At 40.3% G+C, this 13,840-nt stretch overlaps 1 protein-coding gene across 9 annotated transcripts in view; it reads left to right on the plus strand.

Annotated features, from left to right (window-relative positions):
• LOC108429463 (neogenin) overlaps window positions 1–13,714 on the plus strand; it is a 128,060-nt gene extending 114,346 nt beyond the window's left edge. For 2 of the 9 annotated variants that reach the window (XM_037542951.1, XM_037542953.1), the window contains exons 15-29: window positions 797–991; window positions 1,194–1,289; window positions 3,842–4,077; window positions 4,472–4,610; window positions 5,201–5,308; window positions 6,301–6,495; window positions 6,742–6,774; window positions 6,930–6,995; window positions 7,087–7,225; window positions 7,737–7,954; window positions 8,035–8,127; window positions 8,434–8,598; window positions 10,234–10,479; window positions 11,325–11,446; window positions 11,976–13,714. In XM_037542951.1, the coding sequence (XP_037398848.1) occupies window positions 797–991; window positions 1,194–1,289; window positions 3,842–4,077; window positions 4,472–4,610; window positions 5,201–5,308; window positions 6,301–6,495; window positions 6,742–6,774; window positions 6,930–6,995; window positions 7,087–7,225; window positions 7,737–7,954; window positions 8,035–8,127; window positions 8,434–8,598; window positions 10,234–10,479; window positions 11,325–11,446; window positions 11,976–12,059 (2,135 nt within the window). In that variant the 3' untranslated portion in view covers window positions 12,060–13,714. Of the gene's footprint in view, window positions 1–796; window positions 992–1,193; window positions 1,290–3,841; window positions 4,078–4,471; window positions 4,611–5,200; window positions 5,309–6,300; window positions 6,496–6,741; window positions 6,775–6,929; window positions 6,996–7,086; window positions 7,226–7,736; window positions 7,955–8,034; window positions 8,128–8,433; window positions 8,599–10,233; window positions 10,480–11,324; window positions 11,447–11,732 lie in introns of all 9 variants that reach the window. The other 7 variants (XM_037542954.1, XM_017701205.2, XM_017701208.2 and 4 more) reach the window with 7 other exon arrangements.
• The last annotated feature ends 126 nt before the right edge of the window (window positions 13,715–13,840 follow it).

A 13,840-nucleotide genomic window follows, 5' to 3' on the forward strand; every position in this document is an offset into this window, starting at 1 on the left:
TTCTCTGTAGAGGATTTGTTATTAACTTATGTTTACTGAGGAAATCAACAGAGCGTGTAATTTGACCAGGATGTTTAAACTCTTGCGTACGACTGTAAAAGCTGGCTAATGTTATTAAACCATGAAGGCATCACTATCTATATATGTAGAGCCTGTAATCACATCTTCCCACTATATCTGGGAGTGCTGGACTGAGAGAGATCAATTGTGCATGCTCATTTGAATAATAAGCCATGCCCAGACTGTTCTCAAATAGATGTGATTTAGTAGTTTTAAACACAGTTTTATTGTATTTCTATCTTATTTTTCTTGTGGACTTTGTTGGATGTGTAATATAACACCCAGTTTTAATATTATACAATGTTTAATAATTTATACTGTTTCCCAGTGCGGAAGAGAGGCCATCCACAAGTCAGACTCAGATACAGCCAAGTACTATTGGTTGCTTGTGAGAAACAAGCATGAGAGTTTGAGATTCAAGGAACACGCAAACATGAGATTCATTACGATGGAAAAAGTTCATTTTTGCGCAGTGAAAGTTTGTTTTTCTCTGTCAGACATGCTGCAGATGACTAGAATTTGGCTACCCTTTGGCCAAAGTATAGAAGGCACATTGTTAAAGGAGCCAGATGAGGTTTATAGAATACATTTTTAATGAGTGTCTCTCTTTTAGGATATGTATAATATCTAAACACACAATGTTGTCTGTTTGGTTTTTTTCAAAATCTTATCTAAAAGATAAATATTGTTCAACCCTTTTTACTAAAATAAGTGTGTTTGTGAATGCCTGTTTTAGAGTCTCAGGTACCTGGAGCACCCAGTTCTCTGCATGTGCGGCCTCTGGTAAACAGCATTGTAGTGAGCTGGACTCCTCCGGAGAACCAGGACATCGTGGTGAGGGGCTACAGCATCGGCTATGGTATAGGAAACCCTCACGCACAGACTGTCAAAGTGGACTACAAACAGCGCTACTACAGCATCGACAACTTGGGTAGCCATTTTTTCCCCTTCTTTCACATGTTTCCCCTTGATTTTGCATCTGTAACTTTTTAGATTCCACCACTGAAACAAACATTTGGAGTCAGATCATCCCCTCTCAAGCTGGGAGTGGGCTAGCATCAGAGGGGCTGGATAAAAGAATGTGGAAGTGTGTTGGGGAGGAATGTGATATTTAATTCTGTCTCCTTCTCTAGAACCCAGCTCGCACTACGTGATCACTCTGAAGGCTTTCAACAATATGGGTGAGGGAATACCTGTGTACGAAAGTGCCATCACCAGGCCCCAGTCAGGTAAACACACAGATCAGTAATTACACAGATTAATAATTCTCAAGTTCGTTCTACTAATCACTGTGAAGTACGGATGTGGGAAATGAGGCAAATGCCCCCCTTAAGGACTGTGTCCATTTATTGTAAAGCTAAACCATATCTGCGCATGACGCATAGACCAAACCAGACTCAGGTGATAAAATTGGGCAAGTAGATTGCAAAGACAGTAAATAGCACAAAAAATAAAATCTTATAAAGGGAATTTGAGGCTTATCTGAGGCAAAATGCTCCGCCAATTTGGGTAAGAAGCCACCGGGTGAATCTTGCATTGGTTAATCATCTTTGATAGAACTGGATAAAATGTATCTGTCAAATCATTTTGAGGAATTGTGCTATTAATCAACGTCTAACATTATAAATATATATTTAAAAAGAAATTGGGGCCTTGATCAAGGCAAGTCTAAATAATTACACTTAATTTTAATAAGCTATGTCGAAAGACAAATTGGAGTAAATTAGAAACTCTTGCAATGCCAGTTTTGTTAATTAAAAGTTATTATGATTATATTAAGTACATAATGACATTAAATTAATTTACATAATGTTGCCTAATTCGCTCATTTCTGAATTAATTGTACCATAGCAGTAGAGTACATCTTTAAAAAATATTTGGTCCCTATCATTTGATCTGGAGAGAAAATAAGGTTTGGGAAGCATCTTATCCTGGGGGGCTTCTTTCCCCGAAGTGTATCTTACATGACAACATGGTTTCCCAATGTGTGTCACAAAGCCTTCACAATGCTCTTTGTTTTATTAAAGCTGAAAAAATTCATGTATTGTACCTTTTTATTGTGTAGACTGGTTCTGTGTCCCACATCCAATATCTACACTGTCTGAGGTGATACCATATCTCAGGGGTAGGATCAGCTTTGGTAACACATGTGACATATCTTTATTATTTTATTAGAATCTAAGCAGCCCTGAGACATGTGCAGCTGTCTTATGGTGTAGTGTGTGTCTGAATACTTTAGCACATATGTCACACACTCAAAACCCCTCATTCTCTAATGTGTCACAGTAAATATGATTACAGAGACACAAACACTGAACAAACACAGTCTGAGTGAATGTCTTATTTTGCTGAAGTACATGTGGGGCTTGTTCATGTTGGAAATGTACTCTGTGTTAGTTTTCTTTCTCTGGATGTGCTCAGTGCTGAATGCTCCAGAGTGGAGTGCCCCCTGCAGCTCGGGGGACATAGGGAATTAGTTTGGTCTGTGTCAGTGGGTTTGAAGAGCGTGTTAGAAGGCTATCCCCCCATCGCCAAGGCACCCTTGTTCATGTCTCTCTTTCAGCATACTGTAGAGCTGAACAGGAAAGAGGCAGGCAGCGGGCGGTGGGGATGGGAGTTTTGTTGCGGGGGGGATTGGGGGGGCAGCGCTTCCAGGACCCCCTGCCGGCCTGTCACGGCTAACTTCAGTTTGCCTCAAACATTTGTAAAGTCTTTGGGGCAAACATCAGTCCTGCTGCAGCTGGAGATGCACGCTGTTTAGACATGCAGGCCTGACAGAGATGTGAGAGAATAGCGCATCAGATAACCATGACCTAGAAATAAAGACTTAGCTAGTGCGAAAGGAGTATATACAAGTGTAAATACTTTTTGTGGGTATCGCGAAATTTGTGAATCTGTTTGCCACACATTTCTTAGAAGAGCAAATATTAGAGTATCAAACGAGGTCCTATATACTGTAGCTGGATATTTTAGAATTCCCTGTATGATGCAAAGGCTGCAACATTTGATGCATAATAAGGTCCAACCAAAATGTTTGGTGACCTATATTAAGGTCTCGTGTCTTTATTGGTGTGAGTGAAAATTCCGCCAATAACAGATATTTTAAAGTTGAATACACACCTCTAATATGAGGAGAACAGTCATTTGACTGTGGATTTGACCCCCTTACATCAGTCAGATTGCTGATTTGTCAGTTACCAACAACCATATCAGTCAGTAAAGCACTGTTTAACTAGAACTGTAGGATTTTTGACCTAATAAATTTCTATCGGCTGATACTATGAGTTATCGGAAGTTACAGCCACGTAAAATTGTTCCTGTAATAATTTCGGTCAAACCCTGGCCTGTGTAGTTCTCTATAATTCACTGTTTGTGTAGAGTAGGGGTCATTTTGGGATTTAGTGAAAGACAGATAAGCACATCATTGTTGTTCCAGAGATTCCTCGGGTTTCTTTCACTGTTCATATCCTGTATTTGGTTTTGAATGTTTTATGATCCTTCACAATTCTGCTGTTTCAAGACACTGAAACTGTATGTATGTATGTTAGTCTATTGACTTTCTGTTTCTAATAGTATATCTCTTTCTCTTTGCCCTCCCAAATTCTCATCACTCCTTTCCCTCTTACCCCTCCTGCATTTAAACACATCAAATGCTTTATCCTCATGACCTCCCCCCTCCCTCATTTCTGTGTTACCAATGCTTTTTCTTTTTTTTTTTGGATCCATTGCTTGTTTCATGCTTTGTGTTTGAATCACCTGACACCGTGTTGACTGCTGGCAGATCCCATAGATCCAGATATTGATTTGTTTGAACTCTTCCATCATACCCCCCATACCCCAGCGCCTGATCCCTCCCCCATGCTCCCTCCCGTGGGCGTGCAGGCCTCCGTCATCAGCCACGATACCATCAAAGTATCCTGGGCTGACAACTCCTTGGCCAAGAACCAGAAGATCACAGACTCTAGGTTCTACACTGTCCGCTGGAAGACCAACATACCAGCCAACACCAAGTACAAGGTGCTACAGCACATACACACAGAAGAGAGACCACTCTGTGGAATGTGCATGTTAGAAATGCCCTTTAGAATTCATTAAACTCTCTCAAAGTCCACTAAATCGATTTTGGATTTCCCTTTGGGTTCCCTTTGGCCCTTACGTTCTGCCTTTACTTCTTTTACTGCAGTTTTAAGCCAGTGTCTCTAAGAAATACTTACACTGCCTCCAAGTGGGCAAGTATTGACATTGCATTTAAATGGCACGAAAAAATCTCTCGCTGTTGTTGAGCTTTTGGTTTTTGGAATTATGTTAGTGATAATACATGCAGGCAATCTAACGGTTCCTTTATGCAAACATCTGAACAGGTCTAAGAATCTTTAGAAGATATTTTCTTGTGTGACGGTTGTATTTTCAGGTTGCAAACACCACCACTCTGACACACACAGTGATGAACCTGAAGCCCAACACACTGTACGAGTTCTCCGTTATGGTCACCAAAGGCCGACGCAGCAGCACGTGGAGTATGACCGCTCACGGCACCACCTTTGAGACTCGTAAGAACCTCACCTTATGATTCACACCCAGTACAGACAACAGTTCTAATGGCACTTTCTCTCTCTCTCTTCTCTATTGAGAAAAAATAAACATAAAATGTGGCCTGTATTATAATTATACTATTAAGTATAAGTAATTATACTATTAATATAACATTTCATGTTTTATTTTGCAGTATTTAAGTTTGTTCTCTGTAGAGCAGTGGTTCTCTCAGTGGTCATCAGGGGCCCCTAGACGATCAGTATTTGTGATCTCTTTGTGATCTCTGTGTGTTGGGACTGAGCAAATATGTGGGCTGTCTGCGGATCCCTGAGAGACCAGCTTGGCAACTACTGCGGTACATTTTCACTTAGAAAGTCAACAAAATGTAATTTGAAACTTTTGCATCCGATTGTACTTACCAGCATTTCACTGTGGAAAAATCAAGAGATTCCTCTCATGGAAATTCCCTGTTATCGTGTGTAAAAGCACATGTACTCAGGAATGTGGACTTCCACATTAACAGTATAAACACTGGCTGATTTAAAAGCTATCAAGGCTGAAAGAGGCTGCAGCTGGACTGTGTAGTGATACATATCTGTGTCTCTAGTTCCCACCTCCGCTCCCAAAGACGTCACTGTGGTCAGTAAAGAGGGCCGTCCTCGCACCATCAACATCAATTGGCAGCCACCAACGGAGGCCAATGGCAAAATCACAGGTAACTAATGCTGCAACACAGTGGTGCTGACTGTCCAGCTCAAATCTGGCCTTTGCTTTTTAATAAAGCCTCTGATTTTAATAATTCACAGCCCTGAACAATAGAGTTGAGTTTTCTGTTATATGTTTTATAGTCTAAATTGCAGTATGACTGTTGACCTACAGAGTGGATGGGTCAGACTCATTGGCCACAGCAGTTCAGGAACCTTTGTTTGTAAAGGATATATTTGTAAGTCGCTTTGGATAAAAGCGTCTGCTAAATGTAATGTAATGTAATGTAATGGATATGCTTTGGTTTCTGAGCAGTTAATTGAAGTTAAGTCTATTATTAAGTCGTTGCAGTTGCGTTACAGAAATGGATATTTGGATGAACAAGCTGTCATTCAGATGAGTAGCATTTTACAATGTCCAAACATTTTCCCACTTTCTGAAGTGTTTTACAAATGTTTTTGTCATTTTTTGAAGCATTTAAGTTAGATTGGAAGTACATTGATTTCTGGATGAATTTCTCCAAAAATGTGATCTGAGTTTCATACAACAGGGTGACTTCATTCTTTTCAAAAACATGTTGTATCACAAATGGATAGAAATTGACATAAATCATCATGGAATGAAAATCTTCATGTACAGTACAACCTTGCACTGCAGATAGAAATGGGAGCTGTGTGGATTATCTGTTAAATAAGACTCTAGATAAAGATAAAGTTGATTTTATGAGCCATTCATGCAGAATTTCAGATCATTTCAAAGGGCTCACAAATATTTTATATCACTGTTTTATTTAATTAAGGCCTTGTCATTGAATGTAATTCTCCCCTTGCCCACCAGCTAATTTTATGATACAGTGCTTAATTAAACCAAGAACAAAAAAAAGTCTGAATTGTTCTGACAGCCGGCTAGGGTGGGCAAAGCTCATCACTGGGTGGGCCAGAACCACTCTGGAGTTGGGCCGTGTCTCTGTGTTAAAGTACTGTCGTATCTCCCTGCCTGCAGGCTACATCATCTACTACAGTACGGATGTGAATGCAGAGGTACATGACTGGGTTGTAGAGCCGGTGATGGGGAACAGACTGACGCACCAGATCCAGGAGCTCACTCTAGACACAACTTACTACTTTAAGATACAGGCCCGCAACTCTAAAGGCATGGGACCACTCTCTGATACCGTACAGTTCCGCACACCAAAAGGTAATTTAGCTGATTACAGCACCACTCTGAGATCACTTTATTACGCATCTCTGAGTAAAAAACTTTGGAACATTTCACAGCAGCTGCAATGAGAATCCCACTGATACTGTCATCATAAGCATTGACTCAGAAAAGCTCTTTGTATGTAAATATTCCTTTACCTCTACCTCCATTACCCCTACTCACTCTATTCCTTCTCTTTCCCTCTTTCTTGCCCTGGTTTTGTCTCTTGTTCGCTTCCTTCAGCTGAACCCTCTGACAAAATGTCGAGTGATCAAGGTAACTGTTCTTTTTTTCTACCCTTCTTTTGCTTCTTTCTTTTTGCTTCTTGCGTCCCTCTGTGAAGCCTCGTTTTGTCTTTGTCTCATTTACTCCCTGACCTTACAATTACCTGCTAAGACAGTTTGTACCTAATGCTTTATCCTTGTTGTCAGTAGGCTTCCATGGTACGCCTGGGGGACGTTCTCCTCTGCCTGATCATGGATTCGGATCCACCCTTGGTAAATATGTGCTCTCTCGAGTATAAATAATGCTTTGTACACCTCGGCTCATTTCTCTTTCACTCACTCTCACTCTGTCTTTGTCTCACAGATAAGCCAGGAATCACAGGCAGTCAGGAAAACCACATTCTGGTGATAGTCATCATCGTTTCTGTGGGAGTGTTCACCATCATCGCTGTGGTGGTGGGGGCATTTCTCTGTACACGACGCTCCAACTCCCACCAGAAAAAGTGAGAAAGTAATATAAATGTAGACATGGGTTTTGACATTTATGGCCCAAACTGGGGGCCTAGATCTAAAAAGCATGTTCTGAAAGTAAAGGAAAGTGCAAATTCAGTTTGCTGCTTAATTAAAAAATTTGTATGACAATGAATCTCAATAGTGGTCTTTTGCAATAAATTGCATTAATTACACTACAACTGGTATTAAAATGGTCTTTATTAAAGTCTTTTAATTTCATTTGCATAAACGTATAGATGCCCTATTATTGTAAATTACCACTGAAAGTACTAAAGACAGCAGCTGCCTTTTACATTGTATGAAAACTTCATAATTGGACCAACAAAAATGCAACAAAATGACTTTTTACATTCACTTACATTAAAAGTTCAGAATATTTTTGTCTTCTCCTGTAAAGTTAGTATTATGAGTCAGTCACTGTTTTAGACATTTCATTACCTATTTTGATGGTGGAATAAAGATCAGATGTTCCTGTAAGCAGACAGTTGTTCCTGCTCTTAGGAAACGAGCTGCCTGCAAGTCCAATAATGGATCACATAAGTACAAAAGCACCTCTAAAGACCTGAAGCCCCCTGACTTGTGGATCCACCACGAGCGTCTGGAGATGAAGCCCATAGACAAATCCCCTGAGCCCAACCCGGTCATGACGGAGACCCCCATTCCCCGCAGTCAGGACCCATCCGGTGAGTCTGGCCACCAGAGACGCAACTCATTCCAGGGTAAGAACGCGCTGGCGGTGTAACTGCAAGAACAAGCTTCTTGACAGAGAGTGAGGGCTGTAATGTGTTTGTATTCGCAGGTCATGAGATTGAAGAGAGTGTGTCAACGCTGGCAGGCAGAAAAGGAGTGAGGCCCAAAATAATGATGCCCTTCGACTCACAACCCCCACAACGTAAGCTCACAGAATCCACATTTCTTCAAACCTGAGCCCTTTAGTATCTCTGAATTCTGAAAGATTGTCGCTAGTGCTTTATTGTATTACTTTTCTGTGGTTGGAAAACATTTGCATCTGGAAATTGTTTTACAAAATACAGGTTTTGCCCAAAGGAAATTGCCTGTCTTGTCAGTCAATGTTTTTTTCCCTCATTCTTTCACCAAACCTGTGTGAGCTGTTTGTCGTTACTCTGATACTGTCTGTCTGTCCTTCTGTGATTAAGTCTGTGTTGTTGACACTCATCATGTGTCTGCACATTCTCAGCTATTATTAGTGCCCATCCCATCCATTCTGTTGACTATCTTCATCATCACCATCACCATCATTATCACCCTCCGCCTCGTGGTTACCTCCATCATCAGATCAGTCTGAGAGCACCTGCTACTCCCTCCACTCCTGGCCCTGATTTAGACAGTGCTCCTTCATCAGGTGAGAACTGTGAGGTGATTTAAAGCTTAAAATAGTTGTCCAAACCTGACGGAACCCAGCTACCTAATCAAGCACATTGATTAGGATTAGACAGCTTGGGAGGAAATGTATTGAATATTTATCAGCTTTAATGAATTTTGGCCTGCATTTACCATACATCTTAACTCATCTTTTGCCCTTTTGAAACATAAACATGTTATTCACTATGTAGTATGTAGATTCGGTGAGCATTGTAGTTTAGAGGGTTGGAGTTTGAGGGTTTACTGTCAGCAAAGAATTCTGAGAGAGAATTTCTGCTCTCACCAAACACAGCACAGCAGCAGTTCACACTTACTATTGAGCCAACCCATAGATACATTTCATTTTTATTGACCAGCTAGAGCTCATATCGTTGCCTAAAAGTGAAAAGAGAGCCTCGTTTCATGAGCAATGAAATTGGTTTCATTTTTATGTGTTGAATTTCTTTAAACAACAAAAGGTAAAACAAAATTAAAGTTAATATGGAAATGTTATCATTGTGAGCAACCAAGACTACCAGCTTCCATATTGTTTGTGTTTGAAATGCATGTAGAACACATTGTATACACTACCAAAGCTAAATGGCAATCAACAAATTTCATTGTAAGTGGTGATAATCGGGGTCCAAGCACAACATATCTAATGGAGCTTATAGAAGCAAAGTGGTGGTTCATGTTTTTAGTATGACCTCCATTTATAATAGATGTTGGGTCTCAAAAAAGAGATGCCTGACTTTTTGACCTTGATATGGTAAGCAACAGATTCTTCACAAATACATCAAAATATCTAGAAAACAGCACAATATTTGGACATGATGTGTAGTTGCATACTTGTTAAACAGCAGTTACACATGTTTACAGTTTTAATTTCAGAGAGCACCAGAATTTCGTGCTAAAATCAATAAAATTCTGCAAGTAATGAAGATGCACCTGCTTGGTTTCTGAATTTTTCCACGGCTCTGTGTGTTCATGTCTGCTTTACTCTTGCTTTGGTTTTCTCCCTGTTCTTAGTTCTAACATAGATTACCTTAAGCATTTAAGCAATTTTAAATCTGGCACACTAGAGCCACTCATATTGAGAGCAGCCTCAAAGCACCTTCCTGCAGTACCCCGCATGTATGTGCCAGTGCGTGTACTTCAGTTAGTTCCAGTCGTGTTCAGACAGTTGTGCTGTCAGTCTTGGTTCAGGTTCAGAATTCAAAAGTTGATTCTGTGGCTCAGATCAGCCTCGTCCTGAAGGTTCTCAGATAATATTCCTGTGTTGGGCCAAAATATTAGGCCTGATTAAAGCTCTGGCATGATTTATTGGTTGCTCCATCAAAGGCTGAGTAAGTGTAATACTAGTGGTGCATGCAGTAACGGGCATATTATGATTGATTTTTTGCATTATGGATTTTGTATTAAACAGATTCAGAATGTTTTTGCTCCTGCTCATATTCGGAATTCATCACATTCTCATACACGTTCTCATTGCTCCAGTTTCACGTAATAATTCCAGTGTGTGTTGGTATGTGTTCTTGTTAGTCATAACCATTGTTGGTCAGTATTTGCAGTGTTGTATTGTACTATGATTACTGTAGTGTAAATCTTTGTGTTTGTTTGATGTTGTTGTCCTTAGAATCTGTAAGGACGCAGGCCCCTGCCCCTGAGCCTCCAGTGGTCCCAACTCAGCAGTCCAGTGCAGCAGAACTGCAGCACACAGAGGCGGTGATTAAAGAGGAGGATCCACCCTCGTACAAGCCCCCCACGGCCCACGTTCACCCCACACACCCCATGAAGAGCTTTGCTGTTCCCACTGTATCTGTCTCGGCTCATAACCCACCCAGCTCTGCCCTGCCCTGTACTCCACTGCTAGCCCAGCCAGGTCAGCCTGCACACCAAAACCTCCACTCCTCTCTCAGACACTCCGTCTGTATCTCTGGTCTAGACAGTCAGGCTTAGGATTTGCAGTGTTTACAGTTCAGTGTGTGTAACTCCTTATCTGGTGAAGTAGACTTGTAGAATTGTTCTTATGCAGTGTTATAAATTGGGTTAATTTGATTTTCACGGCTTATTCTGACCTTTTGTTCTAGCATTTTTGGGAAACAGTGCTCAGCATGTGACAGTCATGTAGTCATCATAAACACTTGGAAAAGCATTTTTTGAACTAGTTACTCTATAAAGCGTTTGCTGATCTATGTAAAACAACATTTAGAGGACCATGTACATGTAATTCGCAAATGATCTCAGAATATACTGCCCCATTTTTAAAGGTTTCAGGTCCAGTCCAGTCCATCTGCCGTACCTCAGTAGCTGATAATTTATAGTAGATTTTTCACTTTTATGTACTGTTGAATAGCTGTTCCCATGGTGCCACTGGGCAGGCTATGCTCACTTGCAACAGATTCAGAAATGAAGTTTTTTTCCCCCCCCAATCAAAAAGCACCTTTACATAAATTACTCTAAATTACTAAAAACAATCAGACGCAGGCATCTGCAGTGTCCGCAAAGGCACTAAACCCATACCATCTCTGTATACAGAGCCTTCAAAGGAATGATTATTTATTTAGCTATTAATAGAAGGCTGTGTTGCCCTTTATATAGACATGGGTGTGAATGGGGTTTATTTTCATACTAATGCACCAAATAAACTGGCAAAGTGGACATTAGGACCTCAGGTTATAGGCTTTCCTTTAGTGAAATCTTTTTTTTTATTATATTTGGTTTCAGTTCCTGGTGTGAAGACGGCGTCTATAGGCACTCTGAGCCGAGTGCGGGCACCGGTGGCAGTGACGGTACCCAGCGCTCCTGATCAAGCAGAAAACAGCAAGATGCTGCCACAGAAAGAGACAGTGAGCTTAATCTTTTCTCCACACATCTTCTGATCACTTCACTGTTCTGAAAGTGTTGAAACCTTTTTTAAAGGCTTTCTTTGTCTTTTCTCCTCTTTCTTTACTCTAATACTTCAACTTGCTGCCTGGCTTAATTCAAACCGTTTACATTTACTGAATCTAACTAATGTGAATAATGACTAACTAAACAAAATGTTTTGTTTCCCTGACAAATTCTATTAACAATACTTCAAATGCTCAACCAAAACCTGTGTTTTCTGCTTTATTCTTCTTTTTCTCACTTCAGTCTCATTGATACTGTGTTTCAAACATTTTCAGGATTTGTTTGCTCTGTTTGGTCACACATCTACCTCCGTATCAACTCATCTACCAACACGTTAGATCTCCTGCTCTCGCTCTTCTTTTACATCCTCCCATCTCTTTTCTGTTTCTTCCCCTCTTTTCTCTCTCACCCTGCATCCTCCTCTCTGTGTGGCTGTGGCTGTAACTCTAACCTGGCTTCCCCTGCATGGCTCTCACTCTCTCTAAGGCGTATGAGACGGATGAGCTGTCAGAGGAGATGGCTCACCTGGAGGGTTTGATGAAGGACCTGAATGCCATCACAACAGCCTGACAGCGCTAAACCCGCTCTAGGGAGCTAACCCTGGACTCGAGCCCGGCCTGTTCTGAAGAAGGGCCCAGCTGATTTGGATGACTGATCACTGATCCTTTCTCAGTGACTGAACAGAGAATGAGCTTCGGATGTTTGTTTCTCCATTTTGCATGGACGGATGGGAAAAATGAAAAGATTTCCAAGAAAAGCACTCCAGCAAACACCATTTTGTTATTTCTAAGCAAGTATTCTGGACATTTTTAATGTTTTGGACTTCATATGAATATTGATAATTGTTTTATTTTTGTTTTTTATGTGTACATACACACATTATGCATAATGATCATTTTATGTATTCATTGATAAATTCATACATACCATTGGGAAAGTGTGGGTGTATTTATAATGATGCCATTTAAAGTAGCTGTTGCTCCACTTACATTTCTTTATATATGTAAAAGGAACAACCTTCAGCTCTGCATTGAAGAATGAGTATGTTCGTTATCTTTGGACTACGGAGTCGAAATGCTGTTGTTTTTTTTTCTTTTCTTTTCTTTTTTTCCCCCCCCCCCCCCCCCCCCCCTTATGCATTGCTCTGTGTTCTTTCCCAGGGAAACCTGTAGCATAGAACTCTGAATATGCATCGTAAGGGACACTACAGGCGAGTACATATAGGATTCAGACGTAGAAGGAAACGACTGTGGATCCTGAAAATGCTATTTTTGTTAAAAAAAAAAATTTAAAAAAAAAGGAAAACAATCCAGCTGCAATGTAACATCAGCAAGTCAACAATGCTGTAGTTCATGTGGTGCTTATGATATGGAGACCTAAGACTTTTTGATTTTCACAGTCTTTGTGAGAGCATCACCTTTAATACCTCATGAGCTCACAGTTAGGCTGTCAGATCAGCGCAACAGTCGTGTTTTTCATCTGTGTGAGGTGGCGGCACCACAAACAGGAGTAAAGGTGTCCATGGTTTTCCCCTGTACATTTTAAGGGGCTCCCAGGAACTTTAAAAAAAAATGATTTTGACCTTTCTACACTTCCAAAAAAGACACTTTTTTATATAAATGCTTATGTTTGTTTTTTATAAGAGGAAATTACTTTGCTTTGTAAACATTTATGTATGTAAATTACAATTCGCAAGGTTTAATATGTTCTTTTTTCTCAATTCGTTGTTCCACCACTCCTCCCAAAGAAAGGAAGAAGATATAATGAACTCTGCCTTGCTGGATGCATTTACATGTACAGTATCTCGTACAAATGAATGTTAATGTGACTGTAAGAAGTTCTGCTAATTAATAAAGTCAATGTTTGTAAATGTGTCTACAATGTTGGGTGGGAGAGGGGGAGAACATGCTGACCCGTTGGAATGGAGGGGGCACAGTCAAGAGATCATTTGCACATTTTATATGGATTTAAAAAAGGGGATTGCTGATGCCATATGAAATATGAAACTATTTTATGTAACAATGATGTCATAAGTAAGCAGCTGGTTTTATGAAAACTGCAGTTTAATTTTTGTCTTGTTTTACAGGCTTTTATGTTGGCGGTTTATGGTTCATACTGCTTGTACTTGGACGTTTTTGTTTTCGCTGTTGTAGAATGATGTGGAAAGTCAAGTGGAAATCATGTTCCTCATTGGTGCTTCAATACATTTTTGTAATTCCTCTGAAGTTTGACCAGGAGTTTCGTTCATTCACCAGAGCATTTCTGTTAAATACAACGTGTGCAGTACGGGTTGGTATGCTTGTGGGCTTCAATACATACACTGGTGAGATCCCAAGGAAATACGCATTGGT

Source organism: Pygocentrus nattereri, chromosome 11 (genome assembly GCF_015220715.1).
Source record: "Pygocentrus nattereri isolate fPygNat1 chromosome 11, fPygNat1.pri, whole genome shotgun sequence".
Taxonomy (NCBI): domain Eukaryota; kingdom Metazoa; phylum Chordata; class Actinopteri; order Characiformes; family Serrasalmidae; genus Pygocentrus; species Pygocentrus nattereri.